This window comes from Prinia subflava, chromosome 5 (genome assembly GCF_021018805.1).
Source record: "Prinia subflava isolate CZ2003 ecotype Zambia chromosome 5, Cam_Psub_1.2, whole genome shotgun sequence".
NCBI lineage: Eukaryota > Metazoa > Chordata > Aves > Passeriformes > Cisticolidae > Prinia > Prinia subflava.
The window spans coordinates 26,878,206-26,901,259 of record NC_086251.1 but is presented as its reverse complement, the minus strand read 5'-3'; the positions used below and the strand labels follow the sequence as shown (position 1 = coordinate 26,901,259).

Genomic DNA, 23,054 nt, shown 5'->3' with positions numbered 1-23,054 from the left:
GGGAGTTTTTTTGCTGTAGTGCTTTTAGATGGTTATGTTGAAAGGTTAAACTTAGGCTGAGTTTCTCAGGGTACATAACAGCAGACTATCTACAATTTGTAGCCTGCTGAAACCACCTGTGGTAACTTTTAAAATTCTTTGGAATGCAGAAGATACAGACTAGAATATGAAATGCTGTGCTTGATGCCAGTGCACGCTGCTGGCCCATACTGAGCCTGCTGCTGACCAGCACCCCCAGCTCCCTGTTCTGCAGTGCTGCTCTCCAGCCACTCCTCTCCCAATTTATACTTGTCTCTGGAGTATCTTGTGTCTGCCTGTATTGGGTTTACACAGCAAAGTGTTGATAGCACGGTGGGCTGCTGCTGGGGTGGCCTCTGTGGCTGCCAGCTGCATTTCAAGGCTAATGTGGAGGATTTTATCTCTGCTTTCCAAGCAAGTAGATATTTGTACTGTGTATGTCTAATTTATGTCACTCTGAAGCTTTAAACAGCATCATCAGTCTGGCAGAAGGAGCAGGACAAGGTGCTTCTGCAATGACAGGCCAGCCAAGGACAATAGTGCTTTGTGCAGCTCTCAGATTTAGAATACAGAGGAGAAGGGGTGTCGGTGACAGGGAGGGGTGCCTGTGAAATGCCTGCCTTGTTCCTTCAAGGGAGCTCTCTGCATATAGTCATGCTTTTATTTCTGTACTGCTGAAAAGGTGTAGTTTTAATAGTGTGGCTTGTCCAGGGTAGATTCTTGGAAGATATTTTTTGTAGATTATGAACAGATTCAGTCTCTCAGCAATTCTTCACTTTACACATATCCTTCTGGAATTAAAGTCTGAGGAATTATATTGTTGTAGTGAGGCTGGACTGATTTTCTCATGACCAGTTCACTTTGTTTGCACAGTAAGTGTGCACATCTCAAATGATGGTTCTTACAGCTACAAGCAGGGCAGATATAATTTCCTTACAGAGTATCACTAATGTTTCCAGCCCCAGCCATTCACAAGCTTCTGGGGAGATGGATATATCCTATGTGGCTCTGTGCTTGCCTTTTCTTCTAGGATGCCCATCAAATGGATAGGCTTTTTGAATCCATTGTGGTCATTTTAAAAAATGTCTCATTTTAGACATTTTCTGTCAGGCCTTACTCAAGATTCAACAAGTTTGAAGGAGGCTTTTTACACCTTTCACAGGTGAAACCTGAAGAGGAGGTACAGAAGGGAGTGCAATAAATAAATCTGGAAAGTCCTCTAGGAGAGGTGAAAGAAGGCTTGCAAAGCTGTTGGATGTTAAAGCTAAACCTGGAGGATATCTGGCTTGATTGCATCCTTTGCCTTTGCAATCCTTGTTTGCAAGTACATAATAAGCCTTTAGCAGAATACTGAGGGACAGTTTTCTGGGCATTCCCACTCTTGCTTGCTAAATGGTCCTCCAGCTTGAAATTCTTTAATAAGTCCATTTTAATAACACTGTACAGAGCTATTAAATTGTTTAACTCTGGTGAATTGCTATTAGGCAGTGGAAGAACAAGTGAAATTGCAAATGAGCTTTATATTGTACTAGATTATTCATCTGATTTCTTTCCATGGCTTATAAAAGCCAGAAGTACCATCAGATCATCTTATTAGACTTGTTAGGTATCAGACTGTTACCTGCTGCAGTTACTGAAATGTCTGTCTTCATCATCTGTGGCTGACCAAAGTTGATCTTGAAGGAAAATGATCCCTGTTCTGTTATAGATATCAGGAATGGCAAAGTCACCACACTTCATGGAGCTCTGTTGTGGTCAGTGATCATCTTCCAGCAATGGGTATGCACCTTGTTTCCAGCCTCGTTTATTTTGGCCAGAGGCCAGATATTAACACATTACATCTTTTCCTAGTATCTTAAAAGCCATTGCATAACCACTGTTTCTTTATTAGGATCAATTTTATAAATATACCTAGTTTACATCACAATCTTTTTTTTTTTTTTTTTTTTTGTCAAACCAGTAGATGCAACCCTTCAAATTCTGATTTTGAATTGGGGATTTTCCCCTTTTTTTGATGTATGCAGCTGTATCTCTGCTCTTGCACTCCCTCCAATTCTTCATTGTCCCTTTATCAAATGCAAACTTCAGTACCCTTCCCACTACTGCTACACACTGAGATTAACATTGCTTTGTTATTACCATATTCTTTCATACAAATGAGTTCCCAGTTTTATATATAGAATCCAGTGGTACTCATTTGCCTTTAAAGGCTTCTGGCAAGTTGTTTGTCTTCCATAAGATGGTCAGTTAGTTTTTTCCACACTCCATTCTTCCCTTTCATATGGAGGAGTAAATTGTAACATACATTTGGCAGTCCTTTAATCATAACTCACACTCCAGTGCATTAGATTTTTGCTATGGTTAAGCAGGCCAGCCTATCAAGCAGGTCAGATCATTCTTTATGATCCTTAGTATTACTCCAACAATCTTTGTTCTTCTGCAAATCTGACCAGTCAGGGTGCCTTGTTTATTTCCAAAGCCCTCACGAAAATGTTGAATAGAGTTTGAGACTGGTAAGCTCTTAAAAATTCCTCAAAAGAAAATTTTGCAGTGATATTTATCACTGAGCACTACTTCCAAAATCAAATGTTCTTTATCTTCCTAATATATATACTTTCTTTGCATTAAAAACTCGTATCTTTGCACAATAGACTAAAAAACAACAAAAAAAAAGAGGTATTTCAGGATAGAACAAAATCTGTTTCTTCATATTGAAAACCACTATTTCCAACTGATTTTCTTCCAGAGACAGCTCAGGGCTTACCAAAACTGCTCATCACCTTATGGGGAACCTCTGGCTAATGCTAACCCCAGAAAGATTTCTTTTCCATGCAGGTATCTTGCATCACCATTTTGCTATGCCATGCACATTTCTGGGAGGACATCCTGTAATTGCTTTGACATCCTTTGCAGCCTTATTGCACTCTGGTCACTTAAAGACAGCTTCAGTAACCTGCCCTGCAAGACCAATGCATCCATAGGACAGCACATGTTTTAGTCACACAGTGGCATCACCTCTATAACATACCTAAAATATGGAAATTAAAGAGGAATTTCTGTGCATAGTCCAAATATAAGACTTTTGCAAAGTTTAATAAAGAAAGGAAAAGAGAAAGGAAAAGAAAAAGTAAAAGAAAAGAAAAATAAAATAAAGAGAAAGGCACAGTTATATCTCTTTACTGATATCCACTTCCAACAGCTTTTCTATCCTTTTCCCCTGCTTTTTTATTTTGCAGCTACATGGTTCTTAAGCTCTTTACTGAATGATATGGCTAGGCATTCAGTTCACATGCAAGGGAGGTAGGTCTCTTACTTCTACCTTCAAGCAAAGTCTTCCAGACATAAATTTTTACTCCAAATCTTCCCTGGTGTTTTTAAATACGCACACATGCACACGCACATATGTATGGAATCTGATTGGGTGGAACCCTCTGCTGTCCAGACACTAAATTGTACTAGTTAATGGCTGTCCTAAGACCAACTGATTGCACAGCAACAATCTTTTTTTGGCAAAGCACTCCCTTGTGTGGTGGAGTGCAGTTTTCAGTGTATAATTTATTTGTATGCTGAAAGTTATATATAATATAAACACGCATACATGAACAAATGCTGTACAAAATGTATGAAGCATAATTTGAAAGAATGTATGCAATTTGAAAACAACTCTTCATTTAACATAAGTCTTTCTGTCAACTGCTTCAGGGATGATGGAGCATTTGGTATGCATGACTACCATCCCACATTTGGAGGAACAGTAAGAAAAGCCAGGGTGGTAATATATGATAACTGATTTTTAATTAGTCAGATACTGTGTTCATTATGGCCATACAGCCAGGGTAAACAAACTACTGGCACATTACTATATCCCCCTTGCTATGTTTTAAAATTGGCACAATATTCACATTCTTTCTGCAGTTCTGCAGTATAGCAAGAATTAAAATAGCTGAAGCATAGATAGTCAAGAATCCTAGACTATAGATAGTCAAGAATCCTAGAATCTAAAACTAAATCCTAGTTTTAGAAACTAATTGGTAAGAATGATCTCTATTCTGTCTTATTACATGTTGTATGACTAAGTGGTCATTTTCATTATTGATGAAACATGTAAAGTATCTCCTTTTTTAACATAGAATACAAGTGTTCTATTATCATTCCTGATTTAGCTGCATAATTAGTAATTATTTTGCTTTATGGATGAAGTAATAAGTCCAAACCTTTGATAGCATTTTGCTTTCTCTTCATAAATACTTCCTTTTTATTTGCACATATGAGCTTATTGTCTTGGACTTGTGGAAATGCAGCAAATAATTAATTTTCCTTTCATGTCACATCTGTACAATGTGATCTAACTGAGTAGGTTTTATTTGTTACATCATATAGGGTCAAAATATCAAACCTATGTGAGAATTTATGCAAGAGCTGTTTAGACAGGTTTCCACATGCTTTAGTAACGTGTGGCTCCCTTACATTTATTATAATGGATATTCAGCAATGTTTGCCACTAAGAATTTGTTCTTTAATCTGTGTTTTCTTGACCTGACCTAGGAGTCATGCTTGACTTTGATGTCTGTGAGTTTTAGCACAGTATAATGTTGCAATGGTGATTTAATTTAGCATGTAATAGGATGTACTTACATAGTTGCCTATCTCGATCTCCTGGAGAATGTTTCTTTCCTTACGCATTTCTGAAACACTTCCTTCAGATGTTTTGCAATGGTTTCTTTAAAGTCTTTCCATACAGAGCTGTCGACATAGTTTAATCTTTGTGATCAGCCCTTTTGTGAGTAAGTGGCCACACTAGATTCCTGCACAGGTTTGTATTTCGTTCTGCTGGAGCATGTGGAATGATGGTGAGACTCTTTTGCTTACTCCCAAATTCTCCCATACCTGGCTCCACAGACAGTTGTGAAGCCTTTTGTAGTCCCTGAGAAATGGCACTGTTTTGGTAATACCCATCCGGAGTCACGCATGTAGCACCACTGAGATCCCATCCCATGGGCAGCTGGCACGAGGCACGCCTGATAGCTCAGACAGAACAAATCTTTGTCTCCCAACAGAGCCTGTGTTTGTTAAGCAAACCTGCTTACCTGACCTACCAGGTGCCCTGGGAAGGCTCCATCCTGCCAGTGACAGCGTGCTGTACATGTGGCAAGGTTGGCTGCCATGCGCACCAGTCCGGATTGCGCCATGAACGAGCAGGGCTCCGGCACACACTGGAGACACTGGATGCAAGAGCTGCTGCAACAGCCAGGCCTTTCTCATACAAGGAAGAGGCACAAGGAATTTCAGCACTGCAAGATGAGCTGGCGTGAGTACATCACCTAACCCTGTGCTTCCTTTTCCTCTTCAGCTGGCAAATGGGATGGGAAATGCCCACAGTGGCTGGCAGCCTTTCCTCATCTGGGTATGCCTTCCCGAAGGGTGTCCTCTCTCCATAGCTTGTGTTTTCTCACCAGGACTCTCATATCCAGAGACATCTGCATCAGATGTGGGCTGTGTTCTCATAATGCACTGTTCTATTATCTTTTGTAACATAGAAAATTACATAAAAATTAGGAATTTCATTATACCAAATCCCGAGGCATTGCTGTGTTGAAAAAAGCAGTTTCCTCATGTGTGCTGAAACATGCTGGCTGTACATCTCTTGGCTGGAAAGGCAAAGCACTCAGAAAGGTGCAGTGGCCACTTTTACACAGGAGAGGTAGAAGAGACCCTGCTTAACAATGAGGAAGGCTTGGAGGAACTGCCAGAATCAGGGCTGAATCTGTCACCTGCATTGGGGTCCCCTTGATCTTGCCTGGGACTCTCAAATAACAGTTCTCATGGGAAATGGCATTTTTCTCCCTATAGTCAGGAAAGGCACTCTGGTAACCAAAAGATTTATGCATCAACTAGTTTTTTGTAATGTACTTTATCCCTTGGAGCTAACTGCATTGAACACTGGAAATTTAAAGCTGATGATAGCCTATGATGTCAAATAATTTAGACAAGGATAGTAAACTCAAAGGCTTACCTCTCCAGTACTTGCTGATTTTATTAAGATAGCAAGACACTATTAACCTACTAGCTGGAAAGGTTTAGAGGCCAGTTATTTCTGGATAAGTTGCTTTAGCAGTCCCAACATCTTTCAGTGTTTGATGGCATACTACAGTGATACTGGCAAGAACTAGAATACTCAAGGCAGGGCGTGCCTTACAAAGGAAGACTAATTTAATAAATTGAATTATAAGCTCCATAATAAAAAGGTATTCCTTTAATGCATATGTAGAGGTTTTCTATTTGTCAAATCAGAAGAGAGATTATGTTCTGTGAAAGAATAAACAGACCAAATAACCCTGCAAATATGAGGTACTATCAGTATTTGTCCAGGACTTGAAGTACTTGGAGAGTTTCTGAAATATTTTCTGAATTCATATTTTTTCTGAGTTCTGAGTAGCATATATGTAACAACAAATATCTGTACTTCCTATTTGTCATGGGGAGGAGCATACAGAGACCTTTTAAAAGCAATTTAATATTTCTAGTGGATAGAAACACTCCTTTTTCAGCTGATTTTACCTTATGGTCCAAATTTTCTCAAGCCATTTCATTTTTCTGTCCTAATACCTTCATGGTTTAGTGGTAGACTAGGCAGTGTTAGATTAACAGTTGGTCTCAATGGTCTTAGAGATCTTTTCCAACCTTAAAAAAATCTACGAATCTATACTTGAATTACAGATAAATATGTTTCTGTATACCTTTCTCATTATAACATATACATTTATCTTGTTTAAATAAAGAACCTATGGGTCACCAGAAGCAACTATGTGGATCAGGCACAGTTTCATTCACTGCCATATTAAAGCCTGTTTCTTGTGAGTGATACTCAGCATTGCTCTCGTGGGACTTAAGATCTCTTGATTTCTGACTTGGATGTGAACATTTTTGCTTTTATTCAGATGGGCCACAATGTAACAATACTTTAATACCTGATGCATCACACTGATGCACTTCAGCTGCATTTACCTGTATCCCTGAATAGAACATGGCTGTTGCTACTGAAGATAGTAATTAGGAATAAACTAGAAGGGCTTTCAGTGCAGCTCTCTTTTTCCTGCGTTCAGAAAGGTAGTCTGAAAAATCTGAGAGAAACGTGTGCTGAAGCACCTGATATCAAAAGTCCATGGTACAGGGATGGGACATAAGACTCTCTAGGCTGCAGAAAAGCTGTAAAGGAAGGGAAAGAGGCTGAAGAGAGCAATCATGAAGAATGACTGACAAAAGTGGAAAGAAAATACAAACTCTATCTGATCTTTTATTTGTCCTTAGCCACTTTTAATAAATCTTCTAATAATTAAATCTGATCCAACCCATGTCTTTGAGCATTAACATTGAATTCCTAACTCAGTTGTAGTTGCAGTTTTAGAATGTGTTTACTGTAGTCTTAGACACCATCAGACTAGTCAGGGAGGAAAAAAAATCATTGCAGAAAAAAAATTTAAATTAAAATTATGTCAAGGCAGAGCAACTTTGGGTGAACTGTGTCTCACCACTAGTTCATCAGCTGGCAGACAGACCCCAAAATTGCCATAAGTGTGGTATCTTGGGATGGCCCAGCAAAGTTTCTGTGTTCCTTGAGCTGCACTAAATGTCAGATTTGACCACTGGGGCTCTGCCCCACAAGTCAGGAGTGCATTTCCTCAGAGCTGTTGCAGACCTCTCCAGTCAGCCTTTCCCTCTGACATTTGCCGTTTGTCCCAAACTTGTCTCAGATGCTTTGAAAGCTGCTGCTGAACTTCTGCAGATTGCAGCCTGGGGTTTCACAGAAAACCCAGCTTGATATTACTCCCTTAATGCACCTGGACATGAGCTACCACTGCACAGCAGTCCCAAGTCAGGCTGTCTGCTCCACCACCACAGGGGCCTTTGGTGGTCCTGAACCTGAATATGGCTGGCAGTTTGTACCGGTGCTAGCCACATTGAATTTGGCATTCTCTGCCACCTTGGTAATCAGGAAACCTCTTCTTTGCTATTTGAATGGATACCAGAGAGGAGTTTTCATTTATATGTTAATAGAGTTTTTGCCCAAGGGTGTTTTGCAGCTTCACATTGCACCAGGGTGAATCACATGCAACAACAAAACCAGGTTCCTCAATGTCAGGTTCCCTCAGCATCAGTAACTTTGGAAACAACCGACTAAAGAGGACATGCTGATTATCCAGGGTGGGATTCATCTCAGCCACCTTCAGACATTCAGAAGTTAGGTGTCAAATGTGGTCTGGACATTTAGACTTCTCCAGAAGAATCCAATGAGGAGGTGTTTAGTCACTACTTGCAGTTGTCAAGCTTTTTTGCCTTTTTTTTTTTTTTTTTTTTTTTTTTTTTTTTTTTTTTTTTTTCCCACTCAATATAGAGAAAACACAACCAGCTTCTACTATGAATTTAACTTTCAGATGACTTATTGATCAAGTGTATCCTAAGTGCACACCTAGTGAAAATGATGTGTTTGCCTCAAAAGGAATAGTGCTTCATAGCAAAAAGCAATTTTGAACTTTGAACTAATTTAGGAATGTCAACACCAGTGCCAGCTTTGAGTCAAAGGTACTTTTGACTGCCTCTGGCTTGAGCTTAAAAAACAGGTATTTCATATAAGGAAGGCTTGGTCGGGAAAGAAAAATTATTTTCTAGGCAACAAGCAACTCTTGGTCAGATTCCTAAGAGATGCTGAAGGCTTCTTCCCCCAACTCCTCTTTCCCCCACTTTCCTTTTGTTTTAAAAGTAAAGGTACAATATGACAATGTAAATGAAAACAGGATCTCATGCAAAAACCTCACACCCATTAGCTTCCATACATTTCAGAAACAAGACCTCGATCTGACAGCCTTTGTGTGGCACAATTACAAAGAAGTTGAAACAAATGTTCTCATTCCTCGGTTGTGATACTGAAAGGCACTTCTAGGCACTTCAACCAGGGACACAGGTCAGTGGTAGCAGAAGAAAGAGAAAATGTATGTTCTTTTGTGCATACAGTTACTTTTGTCTAAACTGTTTCTTGCCACCATTCTCACAGAAAAAAAAAGAGTATCTTTTTTTTTATTACAAAAATGCAGGTGCTCACATTAAGTAAAGCATCAGCCAAGGAATGGGAGAGACTTGGGACTCTCCTTAAGCTGTTGCTGTAGATGATTTAATTCTGGCTTCAGTTAAGCAGTTCCAGAAAGTTTCAATACAATGAAGGTGAGAAAGGAAGTTAAAAGCAAATTTTCACTTGCATTTCATGATAAAATAAATGTGCTTATTTCAAAAAGAAACAACCAAAAAAGATAATGTAGATACAAAATTAAACCTAAGAAACAAAGTTTTGGAAAGATGTAAGATGATCAGATTGTCTTAACTTGTTCTTCTTGTAAGAACAACTTTGCATATTGATTCCTCTGTCCACATAAGAGAAGTAGGTAATGAGACTTCTAGGAGTCATTGGGTTTGTGTCTGGTTTCTGTTAGTCAAGGTCCTAGTACAAAACTCATAGCCACAGTCAGAGTTGCAGTGATTTCACACATATGCCCACATATGTCTCTAAGAGGAAGCAGGATGCTTTGTCATCCTGTTAATCTCAAGTTGTTTCCTAAGCACTAATTTTAATCATTCAGGAGGACTTTCAATGCAAATCTATGTGTGCCTAATAATGCTTGCATAATGTCCTAGAAATTTTAATCGCTGAACTTCCTAGAAGTGTGCTGAACACATGCAGATCCTCATTAGATTAAAAAAAAATCCAACAAAATATTGGATCAGTCCATTAAATTCCAGTAATCTGTTAATAGCATCCAGCCAGATGACTATTTCAATACAGTTGCTAAGAAATCTGGATCATTTTTGCATCAGAAATTGATACTGTAGTTTGTGGAAACATTTAATGATTATTCAAGATGAAATGCTTGAATCTCATTTAAATTTGTTAAGCTGAATGCTGTATTAAATGTGAATCCCAGAAATAAGATATTTCAAATGGGAAAAAAAAAAAGATACTATGTGGTTTAGGGAGCAGAGAAATGTTGCTTATCATACCTTCTTTAATTTCTTTTGAAACTTCAAGAAAAATGAGTGTGTACACAGAAATCATGATGCAACGGCATTTTTCAGGGAAAAATGTTCTTTCAAAAGAATTCTTATCATCTTCATATGTAAATGACATTCTAATGATCATCTCCAGAGCCGTTTTTAAATTTATTTTTTGTTATGGATGTAACCATGTATGGAATTCAGGTGTGGGCATGGAGAAAATACGTTGATGTGTTTATTAGGCTGCTGCTATCCTCACTTTTAGATAACCTCTGCAAGGCTATCTCACACAGATGATCTCTATCATATCTTCAGTCAGGTTACAGCTGCTACTGCATTTCCTTGAGCCCCAGGAGGGAATGATTTGGTCCCTCAGAAGGCTCTGCTCAGCCACACGACCTGCAGATATGAGCGCTCACACCTTACAGCAGCTGCTCTTTGCACAAATAATGTGGGTGGGAAATTTCCCTGTTTCAGAAATCACTGAGGGGTGGAGTTCTGACTCAGTGCAATAAAACACCTGTTCAGCAACTTCTGAGACTTCTTCAAGATTGTGAATTTGTTTCAGGAGGCACTGGCACCTGTGGAGCCTAGTACTGAGGTGCCCATCACAGCAGCTGCTCTTAATGTAGCAGCAATCTCGATGGCATCACCCTCTGCCTTACCTCAGGTAAGTGGAAAACAGAACAACCCTGGCAGGAGTCTCGAATTTTGATTCAGATTTGCCCCTGAACTACAACAGGTCAAGACCCCTGTTATCTATAGGACATACATTTCCAGGAAAACAAGATGATCCTTTCCTGGATATTTGCAGTCACCAGGACCTGGGGTCAGAATCTTTTCATATAGCACAGAACTGGTACATTCATTTTATTCACCACAATGAGAAGGTGCAAGTTGCCTGTTCCAATTTGGAATGCTACAGTGGGGAATGGAAATAAGTAAAAAAAGTTGATCTTTACTCTCTTTTTCATCCCTGTTTTTCTTCCCTCAGCAGCATTCAAGCAGAAAATCAAGCCCTTTGGAAAATGAAGAAAGAAAATGGATGATGCACTATGCAGCCCCAAGTGATGATGCTAAGGTACCATATTTCAACAGACTAAAAATATGGGGGACTAAATCAATACCTTTTTGAGAAGGGTATGATCATTTTTCCCACCCCCTCAGATTTGGTTATTAAAGATTCACATGGTTATGGAGAAATAGGAATATTTAATGAAAGAAAATTTTCTTTAGGTGTGTAGTATTAATAGCATAGAATGTGTTATTTTCATGGTTTTATTCCTTAAAGAAATCCCTTAGTGAAAGTGTTCTTGATTTGCTGTTAAATGAGACTGACTTGGCCTTCTCCTAATGCTTTCTGTTGACTTAATGGAGCTTTAGCCCAGAATGAATGGAGAATGTTGGCAGAGTTGTAAAGTCAGAGTATGGTTGTTGGTCAACTTTTGGGGTTGGATCATTAATGCCAGTTTTCAGAACAAATGCCTATTCTGATCCCTGTGCACTTCTTCACAATGAGAGAACAACTCTGGAAATGTTTACAGGGCCTCTGGCAGAGATACAGCTGCATCAAATATGTAGCAGCTCTGTCAGTGATGATATTTGCTGCTGGCATTGTGTCAGGCTACCTCAAAGTAAAACATGGAGGCTCCAAACAAAAAAGAAAATTTACTTTTGATGATATCTTAAATGATGTGTGATTCAAGTGTTTAGAGCTCACATATGTTTGGTTGGTTTTATTTTTTGTGTAACCAGACTACCAAATGAACAGAAAACTACAAACATTGTTTTGCCTATGTATGTCACAACCTTATCGGACTGATTTATCAAACTGATCTCTTGTTAACAGCATGCTGGCAGCTCCTACAGATGGATATTAGTGTACAAAAGGTACAAACCATCAGTGGGCAGTGAAACTTGCTGTAAAGGGCAAAGCAGTAGAACCAAAACTGCCATGGCATTTAGGTTTCCTAATTTGCTCTGTGTGTGTGTGTGTTTGTGTGTGTGTGTATGCTAAAACTCAGTAACAGAATGTACTAAAGCAGGAAAAGCAGCTGTTGGGGAAAACAATGACCCAATCTCCTCAGCAATTTTGTAATGATTTAATGTGTTCACACTGAAGTTCTGTTTTGGTTTAGAATATCCATGGCTAAAAGCAACCAACCCCTCTTTACCACTAACATAGTTACATTTACATAAAGATTGTTAGGATCCAGCATATATTTTAGAACAAACATGAAGTAATAATAATTAAAAAAAATGAACCCTGTGGCTGTGAACTCCTGCATAAAGGGGGCTATGGGACCCTTTCCACAGCTTCAATTCATTATTCATGCAATAATTTCTCCCTGCCAAATGAACATCTGAAAGTTCTGTTTGTTGTCCACAGGTGTTTAACAACAAAGACATTCTCAGATGCTCTCTATTTACCTCCTGGCTTTGAATATGTCTTCTCTTGTCTGTAATAAATCTTGGCAGAAAACTGGCATTAAAGGCAGAGACTTGTCTAAACTGGCCAATTTCTGCCTCTTACAGGTATTTGGTTTCTTGGGTAGCTTTTGGTAATTGCCTCAATTTTTGCAAGTCATAGCTTGCCATCTTCAACATGAGGATAATCATTAGATTAGAAAGGATAACATGCTTGTAGCAGACCTTGAGTTCCAGAAGAAGTAAACAGGTATCAACTTTTTTTAATGCAAATGATCAAACATTTGCCTAAGTACTTGTTTCAATTTGAGAGGACTTTGCATAGCTGTGTGATAAAGTGAATAGTTACTGGATTTGGTTTAGGAAAACATACGTGGGGCTGTGCATGGAATTTAGCTGTTGCCTACCTATAGAGTGCAAAGCCAAATATGATCCACTGCTACATTTTCAGGAAAATGTAACAATTCTCAATTGTGTGGAGTTGGCTCAGCCTGTGTTCTGGTAACACTGAGATCTTACCTTCCCTATTTAGAATATAGCCATGTAAAATACCTTGTGCCTTATATATTACTTCAAGCAACAGTAATTAACTTAGTTTTTAGTTTTGGAATACACCCACCCAGAAGCCAGGAAATTCTATTCTCTGTAGCCTGATGAAGAGAATGCATTTTTTTGGCACTTAGCCCAGTTGTTGTTTTGGGTGTGCTGCTTCTGTACCTCACACCAAAATGTGTTAGCATTTGAACCAGATAGCTCGCTGAAGACATTCTGATACAATTCCTGGTCATTAGCTTGAGGTCATGGGCAAGTCTTATGGTTATATTAGGCACTGGCCTCTATTTAACATGCCTTTCAATTACCCAGCATTTTATAAAATCATCAATCTTGCCATTTTATTGGACAACCTCATAGCCTGCAAATTAGTGCATTTTTTGTGCAATTTCCTTTTATGACCTTCATGTCTTTCACTCTTATAGAGATGGATTATTTGAGAGGTTAAGCTAGATTTTGTCATGATGGATTCCCCATGGTCCAATGCTCTACACCCTTCAGCTGATGTACTGTCTTGTCTCACTCATTTCTTATACTTTGACCTTTTCATAAGTCTTTGACTTTTGTCACAGTAGCAGCACCTTTGTATGTGCTTTCTCTTATTTCACTAGAGAGTTTCTCCTTCTTATTTTAATTGAAGTTTCTTAGAAAATAGATAACATCTCCTAATTATTTCATCACCTTCAACCAGCTCTCTTCTGTTTCACTTCAGACTGTCTTTTCTAACTTTTGGTCATTACCTTTCATGCCAACTTCTTTCTTTGGCCACCCCTTCTTGTTGATGATGTTTCATGTTGTGACTTCACTAAGAATTATTGATCTATTTGTTTTCTGCCATTATCTGAACTTCTCAATCTCCTTCTGAATATCAGTGACCACCTACCTACTGGTCCCTGAAGTGGCCACCTATTTCTTGACCCACTATATACTATGTCTTCCATATTATTTTTCTGAATATCTTTTTGCAAATACACAAGTGGCATCAAAGTAAGTTTGGCCATTCTATAACTTCCACAGATCCTTGTTACTAGAACTGCAAAGTAACACTTCCCTGTTCCTAAATCTGCCTCATTTTAATGCTATAATATTTTGTTTTCATTAATGCTTTGCTCAGAATTAAAAGATTCCCTAATATTTCATAGCCTGAGTGACTTTTTAATTTACATATTATTTATAGGTATACTAGTTATACCTTCCCCTTTTATTGCAGATACCCAGTTCAGGATCTGCTGATAACATAGTTGTATGCAGATTAAAGCTCCTCACATAGCAGTAGCAGTCAGACCTCAGGATTTCACAGACCTTGCATTTTCTTTCTTGTGCAGAGCCTCATCCTCAGACATTCACTGCAGTCATTTTATGTTACTACTTCAATCTAATAAGGATTCTTCTATCTGTTGCTACTATAATCATACATCAAATACAGAAATTATTACTTGATACAATCTGAAATTCCTTCTTTTCTTCTGCTTCTGTTCCTAAACCATGAGTGAGGGAGCCACCTCTAGCGCTGATTTACCCTTTTAATTCAGTCCCTTTAGGACAACCATAATGTAACTCTCTTCCCTTTCTATAAACTTGAGCTGTTTTGATAATTTCTCCCCAACTGTTCCCACAGCTGGGGAATCAGTATAACCACCTCTGCCACAGCCATAGTAAGCACTGTCTATTTTCTCCTTCTTTTTTGCTGATATTCTGCTTGCTCTAGTTGCTACTAGGGGACGTGATGAGCATGTTCTCTGAAGATGTAAAATCCATCAAGAACAGGTGATTGTCACAACTTTTACAGCCCCAGATGGTCAGGCCTGGCACCTTCAACAAGGAATTGGAGATAGTCTTCTTTGAAATTAAGGATTGTAGTCAAAGCTATTCCATGTCTATCAATTAGATAACCATCCTTGGTAAGGAAAAACCTTTGTTCCCACAAAGCAAGCTGGGTGTGTTTGTCCAAAGCTGTGTGTTGTATAGTGCTTAGACATTCCCAAAGGTGCTAACACTCATTCTTAGTCATCTCTCTCTCATGAAAATGATTCTTTTAAAAAACAAGCAAGAAAACATAAAAAGACCTGGTTTTTTCTCCTCTTCTCTCTGATTATCCAAGCACTGCATTAAAAGAAGACTCTTTTGTGTAGGCCTTGATTCTACCTACAGAGCAACATAGGCTCTTGGTCAATGGCCGACCAAATTTGAAGCATCTCTGATTTCTGGATTCACTGAATTTTGTCTTCATACTGGCTGATGATAGTCATGTGTACAATTTAATGTTACTGGCTAAATGAACTTTTTCAGCTTATTTACACCATCTTAACTTTCCTATTTATCCTCTCTTTCCACACCTTCTCTTTGTGCTCAGATAGCTAATAGCTACAGGTTTTAGGGGTCAATGAAGTTTGTGGAGAAAATGCATTCTGCTGCCTATTGGTTTTTTTTGCTGTGATGCCAACTGGAAGAGACAACTTTAGCAGAACCTTGGTTCTTTTCAGCGTCTGGTTGCATTACAGTCAATACACATATTCAAAACTTTAAAATACATCTCCTTTGTTTCATTTTTTTCAGCAGGAAGAAACGACACCTTATTCCTTGCTTACCGTAAGAATCATAAAGTTGAAAAACGCTCATCAGGCAGATTTTTGTGAGTATCAGATTTTTCATTGACATTACATCATTGTCTAAGTACTCTACAAGCCCCTGCTTGTGCTAGATACTGCACAAATGCAAAACATTAAAGTCATACAATCTAAGAAATCACAGCTGAAGGCAACTTATGCCACAGAATATCTATGTGCAATTTTGAGGTTTATTTGGTTACTGGAGGGTTTTCCACATTATTTATCTGACAAGTTGGCTGTTTCAGGGGCTTGAAATTATCTCAACACCAGTTTTAACACAGAGATGTTTATATAACATGCCCATGACAAATGCAGAGCTGAAACACTTACACACCAGTTCCTATTAATTCTTTGGTTGTCCTGAGCATCATGACACCAGCCGACTCTCGCCCCTCAGTGAAGGTTTTTAAAGAAATCTTTTGGGGACTGTGGTACCAAGTACATTACAGGTGATGTGCAAAGTGTTCTGAAAATGTGTGATATTTGGACAGCCCTTGCCTGGTTGTTCACATTCCCAAAGATTTTTCTTTGAGAATTTTTTTCTCCTGCCACTCCTATGTGTATCTCATGAACTTGGCACATCACTAATAACACAGTTTTGCATATCCCTTTACCATACTGTTCTTTCCTCTCTTGTTTTGCATTTTCTTTCCTTTTTGGGAGATCATGATAAAGTTTGCTGAAGCAATAATATCCAACAGATAAAATTTCTCACTATCTCTTTGTATTTCACTCACTTTGGTGTTTCAAGAGCATGGATGTCACCCTTGTCAATTTTCCAATCAAGTGAAGTGTTCTGTTCACATTGTCTGTAATATTGGATTGCAGAGAATAGAAAATATAGTATAACAGAAAATTTCAAATTAATTTCTATTCTATTTGAGAGCTATGAAACACTGCATGTATGTGCAAGACCCCACCTTCATTCCTTTTAACAGTTGATTTAGTTGCCCTAGGTATCACCTTTGATCTAGAATGAAAATTGAACAAGATAAGAACCATGATTCAGCTGCTTATGCAAAGGGATTGCACAAAGCAAAATGATGCTGCATTCTCAGAAAATAGAGTTGTGACCTTGTCCTCCACCCTGATGGCAGGGGGATTTCTGGGAAGTCTCACTTAGTGAGATGTAGACAGTTTGAAAATTACTGTTATCACCGAAGTGTATACCCCTGGAGTAGAACTCAGGATGTGCGGGCTCAGTTTTTAACTCTGTTCATGGACTTGTTGCATAAGAAGTTTAGGCAAATTTATACATTAAAACATTCTGTGCCTCTGTTGCACTGTCTTCAAAACATGGAATATATTCTCCAGTACTTTTTGCCTCTCTCTTATCTATTTAGGTGATGTGCTCATTTTGATTCTCCCACTTGTAGGTAGAGAGATTTTAGTTAGGGACGTTAGGTAAGGCCTAGAAACAGTGGAAAGTATTTTCAGATACTTTTGTTAATTACCAGTAAATAAGGCTTGGGGACCAGCTGGTGAAGAAAAAGTCGTCTTTTCTTTCTGTTAGTAATTCCCCAGCTATTCTGTGAGCTCGTTTGAGCTTGTTTCTTAAGAATGTCATGGAATGAAGCACTGTAGACCAGGACGCTGTTGAACAGTGAAGATAAACAAACATCAGATAGCTCTTTATTGATTGAGTAGCAACCTACCTCTGCTCTCAAAGAAGTTGAAGTCTCACGGGAAAAAATGTGTGATACTCTGTGATTTAAAAACTTAAGTACATGCTTGATTTTGCACTGTTATTGATGTTCTTTTAGCTTAGCATTTTTATTTTAACATTTGAATGCAGTTGAAGTATCAGAAAACTAAAATAACTAGACATGCTACTGTGTGCTAGTGAGAATAACAAAATGATATCTACTTAGCCTTTTCTCCGCAATATGATCTTTCCCCTGGAAAACTGATCATAAGCATCTGATACAGATACTATCTGACTGTGAGATATCTGTAGAAGACTGTCAATTTTTGTAATAATATATTTCAGACTGTTATAAACGCCAGGACAATTTGTTTCCAAATTCAATAATTTGGTTTATTAAAAATTCAAATCACAAAATTTGGAATCAAATCACAGAATTTTAAGCAACAAAACCCCCCACAAACAGCGATACCTACTTGACAGAGTTTTCCCGGGAAAATAGCCAAGGGTGACCCTGAGACACACATGCTGTCTCTTGCAGGGTACACAAATTTGCCCGCTTAGGGACTCAGTTTAAATACCTTCCCCATAGTTTCTGTTAAGCACCGGCAATCAAGAGTGTTTACATTAAGCCCTGAAAGAGTCCCTCGATCCGTATTCAAGTGCTAATGACCAGAGTCAGTCCTTGCTTTGAGGTGATTTCGTGGATGGCTTGTTGCGCGTAGTCAGGGTGTAGGTTGGTCGATGTTCATTGTCTTCTTCTGACAGCGTTTTTGCCTTGTATTTTTCACCTTCTATTTCTGGACCGGGAAGATCAGGAGAGGTGCTCAACGTGCTGTGAGGCACGCGGGTGGAGCACGTACACATCTATCATACATTTATACAGTATATTACAGTTTCCAGTTTATAATTATCCATAAAACATGAATTAAATAACCCTATTTTTCACAAGACTTTCTTAGATTTTCAGTTTCCCTGTATGAAATCCAGGAACAATCATCTCACTTGCCTTTTCTTCCTACATGCTGGTTTCCCATCTTTTTGAGCTTGTGCAGTGCTCTGTTCTGTGATTTTCTCTCTGTTTGTTTCAAGTGCAGTCACACCAGGTCATTTGGTCATAGAGTCTCTACATTTTTCTTTGACTTCCTTGCCAGATCCTGGCTTCAGGGAGCACCGCTTCAGTATATTTCCACTGATATTCCTCACTATCACATGCATCCAACTTCATCTTGGCTGTTTTTTAAAATATGCACTTCAAGGTCCATGGGCTGTGTGTTTCACAAGCCTGGGATGAAATCCAAGCTTATCCTGAAATCTGCTGTTACACCTTTCCCTGTAGACAACACATGCTGATAGAGTTTGGCACACAAAGAAAAAAATTAAACCGAAAAGAAAACAGTTCACTCCTCCTGAATGGGTCAATTGGCCCCTTTCATATCCCTGCTGTCAACCCACCCCTTTTGTGGTCTCCTCTATACTTGAGTGATGTTCCTCTCCAACATCTGCTTTGTGCTATGTATAATTGGTTTCTGTCTTGTCTTATATTACCCTGCAAATGCACTTGACAGACCTGGGCTAATTATTTTCCGCTGTACTCCTAACTAACCTTTATGCCAATTAGTAATCATGGGTCAGACTCAAACATTTCTGGCACTCCCTGATCTCACTGTGAGCACTGCAGAGAAGGGCACCCAGATAAGATCACTTACACTCATCCTGCTGCCCTGCAGGCGCTGAGTGTCATCACCAGGCTCCAGTGCTCTATGCAGTTTGGCTGTGAAGGTGGTGGGGGTACTAGAAAGGAATAAATTCCATTGAAGTTTGAGTCTCTTGCAGTCTGGCACCTGTTTTGCAGTGGTATTCCCCTCCTCAGTCCAAGACTGCGTGCAGCCCTCGGTAAAAGAATGACTTTTAGGTCGTTGGTGTGTCCATTTGCTCCTTCTCAGCTGGAAGCCAGTGCTAGCACCTTCAGAGACGTTCACGTTTCCTAACTCCATTCTTCTTCTACAGAAGTGACATATGTGGGAGGAATATCTGGTCAGGACAAGATGGCAGGGAAAATGGTGTATTAGCTTGTTTTCTTGCTGCTGACACCCCTTCCAGTGACTGTTTCCCAAAAGAATGGGAAAGGAGCTGGGTGATGGGAGAGGAGGACCATGGACAGACTCTCCAACACCTTCCAGATGCTCTCCTTAAAAGTGAGTTGTTGGATGGCCACACAGAGTTGCACCTACTTTCACCATCATTAGCACTTAATTGTTTCATGGCAGCCCCTAAACCACACAGGGGAGGCTGACCCCCTGTCCCTGCTCCACAAACAAACAGAGGATCAGTGAGGGCATCTGCCTCATCTGGCATGCCTGAAGCCCAGGCACCAAGAGAGGGGGTTTGCCCTCAGGCAACAGAAGTGGAAGCAAACCTCTTCCAGATCCTCAGACAGCACAGGTGAACAGACCTGCAGTTAGGTCATCTCTCCACCAACACTTAGTGCCATGTGAAAGAGCAAAACTCAGCTGGAGTCCACTGGATCTCACTTAATCCTGAAGACCTGAGTCAAGAGGTCTCTGTGACAGTACTGCTCTCTGAAACTGTGGCAGCCTACGTGGGTACCAGCGGATTCCACGAGATGACCTTTGCTGCTGGGAGTGCATGTTCAGGCTCATTAACACAGATGAGGTGAAGAGTGGTGGTGTCAGGTCTGGCTTGATGCATTCAGCCTCACTGGTGCTGAGTGTTTGCAATGCTCTTCCTGGGCTGCAGAGGTGAATTTGAGCTCTGTGTCCCACTAAGAAATTACTTGGAACAAGATTCAGGTTGGCAGGCACTTTTTTTTTCCTGGGACACAGTAACTTCTCTGAGAAAAGTCTTGCCAGATCAAGAGGCTGTCAGAGCTGAGGTAGGAAAGTTAAAGTCTTGGGCTGAAATATGACTGCATTCAGGTGTATTTTCTACTGTAGAAAACAGGCACATGTGGAAACAAATCTGTTAGTCTTGCTGGGATATCAGAACAATCACTCCTCTCCCTTGACTCTTCCTTTTGTTTTCAGATCTTCCTTTGGTTTATCACCTTTGAATGAAGAGAGACCTTGCATATTTATAAAAGAGGAGCTCAGATACTTTGTCCTCTAAGATCTTATGAATTTATTTTGTGGAAGCTTTTGTGTTATCCCTTCTTAGGAAATGAGTCAGTTCTGCAGCAGTTCACTTGGAGCCTTTGCAAAACAGTCATTCTCCAGAGATATTAAGGGTTATTTCTGCTACAGAAAATAAGTGTGAAAATGTTAAGGAGATTACAGCTAGTGCAGGTAGTACTAATGGCCCTGTCCCAGGACAGCAAGTGGTGCCAGTGAGAGCACAGTTGCACAGGAGGGAGAGGTGACCCAGGATATGAAACTTTGAGCTGGAACTGCAGCAGGTACTGCACCCACTGAATCTGCTCCAGAGAGAAAATCCTACTTTGCCACTTGACTTAAATGGCTGGACTGGGTGAAGTGCTCGCTCTCATGGGGACTCCGTTCATCTGTGGTCAAAGACATCACTGATTAAGCACAGTAGATCTATGGCCCTCTGTTATTTCCACAAGTAAACCCCAGACAGTAACGCTGTGCTTACAAATGAGTCTTGCACTAGGCTGCTGGTAGAGCTCTTAGCCGAGTTCAGATGGCTCTCACCCTCTCTCAGATGGCAGTAGGAGGTAAAGTCTTAATATTGTTTATATTGTACTAAGCTGGTAAGGAAAAATGTTCCCAAAGATCAAGTCCAGCAATTGAGAAATGGGGGCGGTTCTCCTCCTCCTCTTAGGCAAACTGTAGTAAACTAGGATTCAAGGAGAACCTGTCTGTGCAGGTGAGGAATATTCCACTAGGAGAAAATTATTTCTTCGTTTTGGTGTTACGAAATGCAGTAACAGGACAGATGGTATTTTGTAGTTTACATTCATTGTTCTTATGAGACTAGTTTTTCTTTTAAGCTTTGGTTTTCAGTGCTGTGATTTTCTTTCTGTGATTTCTGTAATTTTCCTTACCTGTGATGGAGATGAGTGATTTTAGCACGTGATGGTTCATCTCAGGGATACCTTGCAGGACTGTACTCTCACAGAGTAGCATACATGGCTGCAGTTCTGAACTGCTTCTTTTGTTTTTGTATTTTTAACTGATCTTAACTCAAAGACAGAGTTGAGAAGCAGTCTCACTGTCATACAAATTAAATCAGAAGATACAAATTGGAAAAGGACATCAGGGTCACTTAGTACTGACTTTCAAAGAGACTGTGAGTTCAGATGTCTCAGCATTCACATGAGGTGCTATTATGTCATCAGGGAAGTTGCAATATGTGCACTTAAGTAAGGGCCAGGCACGGCATGAAACTGCTAAAAAAAGCCCAGCAACTGCATTACAACTAGAGCATGAAGAAAATACAAATATAATTCTTTTTTATTAGCTTGCAGGTAGCAATGAATAAACTAGAACATTTTCAGTAGCTTTCTTGTACACTTTTTTCATGGATAATAGAGAGCAATGTAAGCTGATCAGTCATTTCAAGGGTTCCCATATAATAAGGGTATAATAGTCATCATAGTATTCAGGAGACATTCAACTCTCCTGTTATTTTTTGTTTGCCTCACAGTTTAGCCTCAGTTCAAGGGAACTGCCACCTCTACAGAAATACATAAGGTCTGTTAGAGTCACAGCATGCAATACTGTCTGTAAAATTAAAGGAAAACATGGAAAATCACAGAAATCCTATGGAAAACAATAACCTCTCCATAACTGGTAGGGACTGTAGATAAATTGTGGCAAAACCACACGTGGCTTAGTCCCCTTTCTTCATAGGAAGAGAATGTACTTTGTCCTAGTGGTATCACCTCACCCCATCTTCAAGGTCAAATTTGCATACAGGAGTTACTAATGCTATTATGTAATTTGTCTGTGACCGACTAGCCTTGTTACAGCAGAATCAAACAAGGTGGCTGAGGTGTGAAGGCACTTCTGGAGGTTGTGTAGTCCTGACCCCTGCCATAAACAGGATTGGCTTCAGTAGGTTGTTCAGAGCCATATCCATTTGGGCTTTGAACATCTCCAGGGGTAGAGACTTCAGAACCTTTCTGAGCAATCTGTGACAGTGTGTGGCAGTGTTTACAGTGTCATGGTAAAAATGAAATTTTTACTTATGTTTCAGTGGGATTCCCTGCATTTTGGTTTGTGTCCATTGCTTTTTACCTTTCACTGGGCACCACAGAGGAGGGCCTGACTCAGATTTCTTTATTTTCCCCTCCTCTGATCAGGTATTTACACAAATTGATAAGACCCTGCAAGCCTTCTCTGTTTCAGGCTGAAGATTCTCAGCTCTCTCAGCTTCTTCCCATAGAGCAGATGATCCAGTTGCCATTTTCTTTCTGTACATTTTTGTTCAGCTCACTTCAGCACATCCTTACCTCTCTTATACTGGGGACTGTGGAGATGTGACCTTGTCAGTGCTGAGCAGAGAGGAGGGACCACCTTTCCAGCTGCTGGCACACCCCTGATGCAGCTCAGGAGGCTGTTGACCTCACTTGCCACAAGGACACTTCACTGACTTGTGTTCAACCTGGTGTCCACCAACAGGCACAGATGTCTCTCTGCCACTCTGCAGAGCTGCTCTCCAGCTGGTCAGCCCTCAGCCCACCCTGGTGCTGGGGGTTTGCCTCATGTGAAGGACTTTGCATTTTCTGCAGTGAACTTCATGAGGCTCATGATGTCCCGGTCCTCCCCCCTTCCCAGGTC

The 23,054-nt window shown here is 39.9% G+C and overlaps 1 protein-coding gene across 1 annotated transcript in view; it reads left to right on the top strand.

The window, feature by feature from the left end:
* Positions 1–5,012: 5,012 nt before the first annotated feature.
* The window catches only part of LOC134551471 (cytosolic phospholipase A2 epsilon-like), a 40,088-nt gene continuing 22,046 nt past the window's right edge, over positions 5,013–23,054 (top strand). The window contains exons 1-5 of the mRNA XM_063399130.1: positions 5,013–5,326; positions 7,802–8,003; positions 10,610–10,729; positions 11,057–11,140; positions 15,595–15,670. Coding sequence (XP_063255200.1) covers positions 5,013–5,326; positions 7,802–8,003; positions 10,610–10,729; positions 11,057–11,140; positions 15,595–15,670 — 796 coding nt within the window. The remainder of the gene's footprint in view (positions 5,327–7,801; positions 8,004–10,609; positions 10,730–11,056; positions 11,141–15,594; positions 15,671–23,054) is intronic.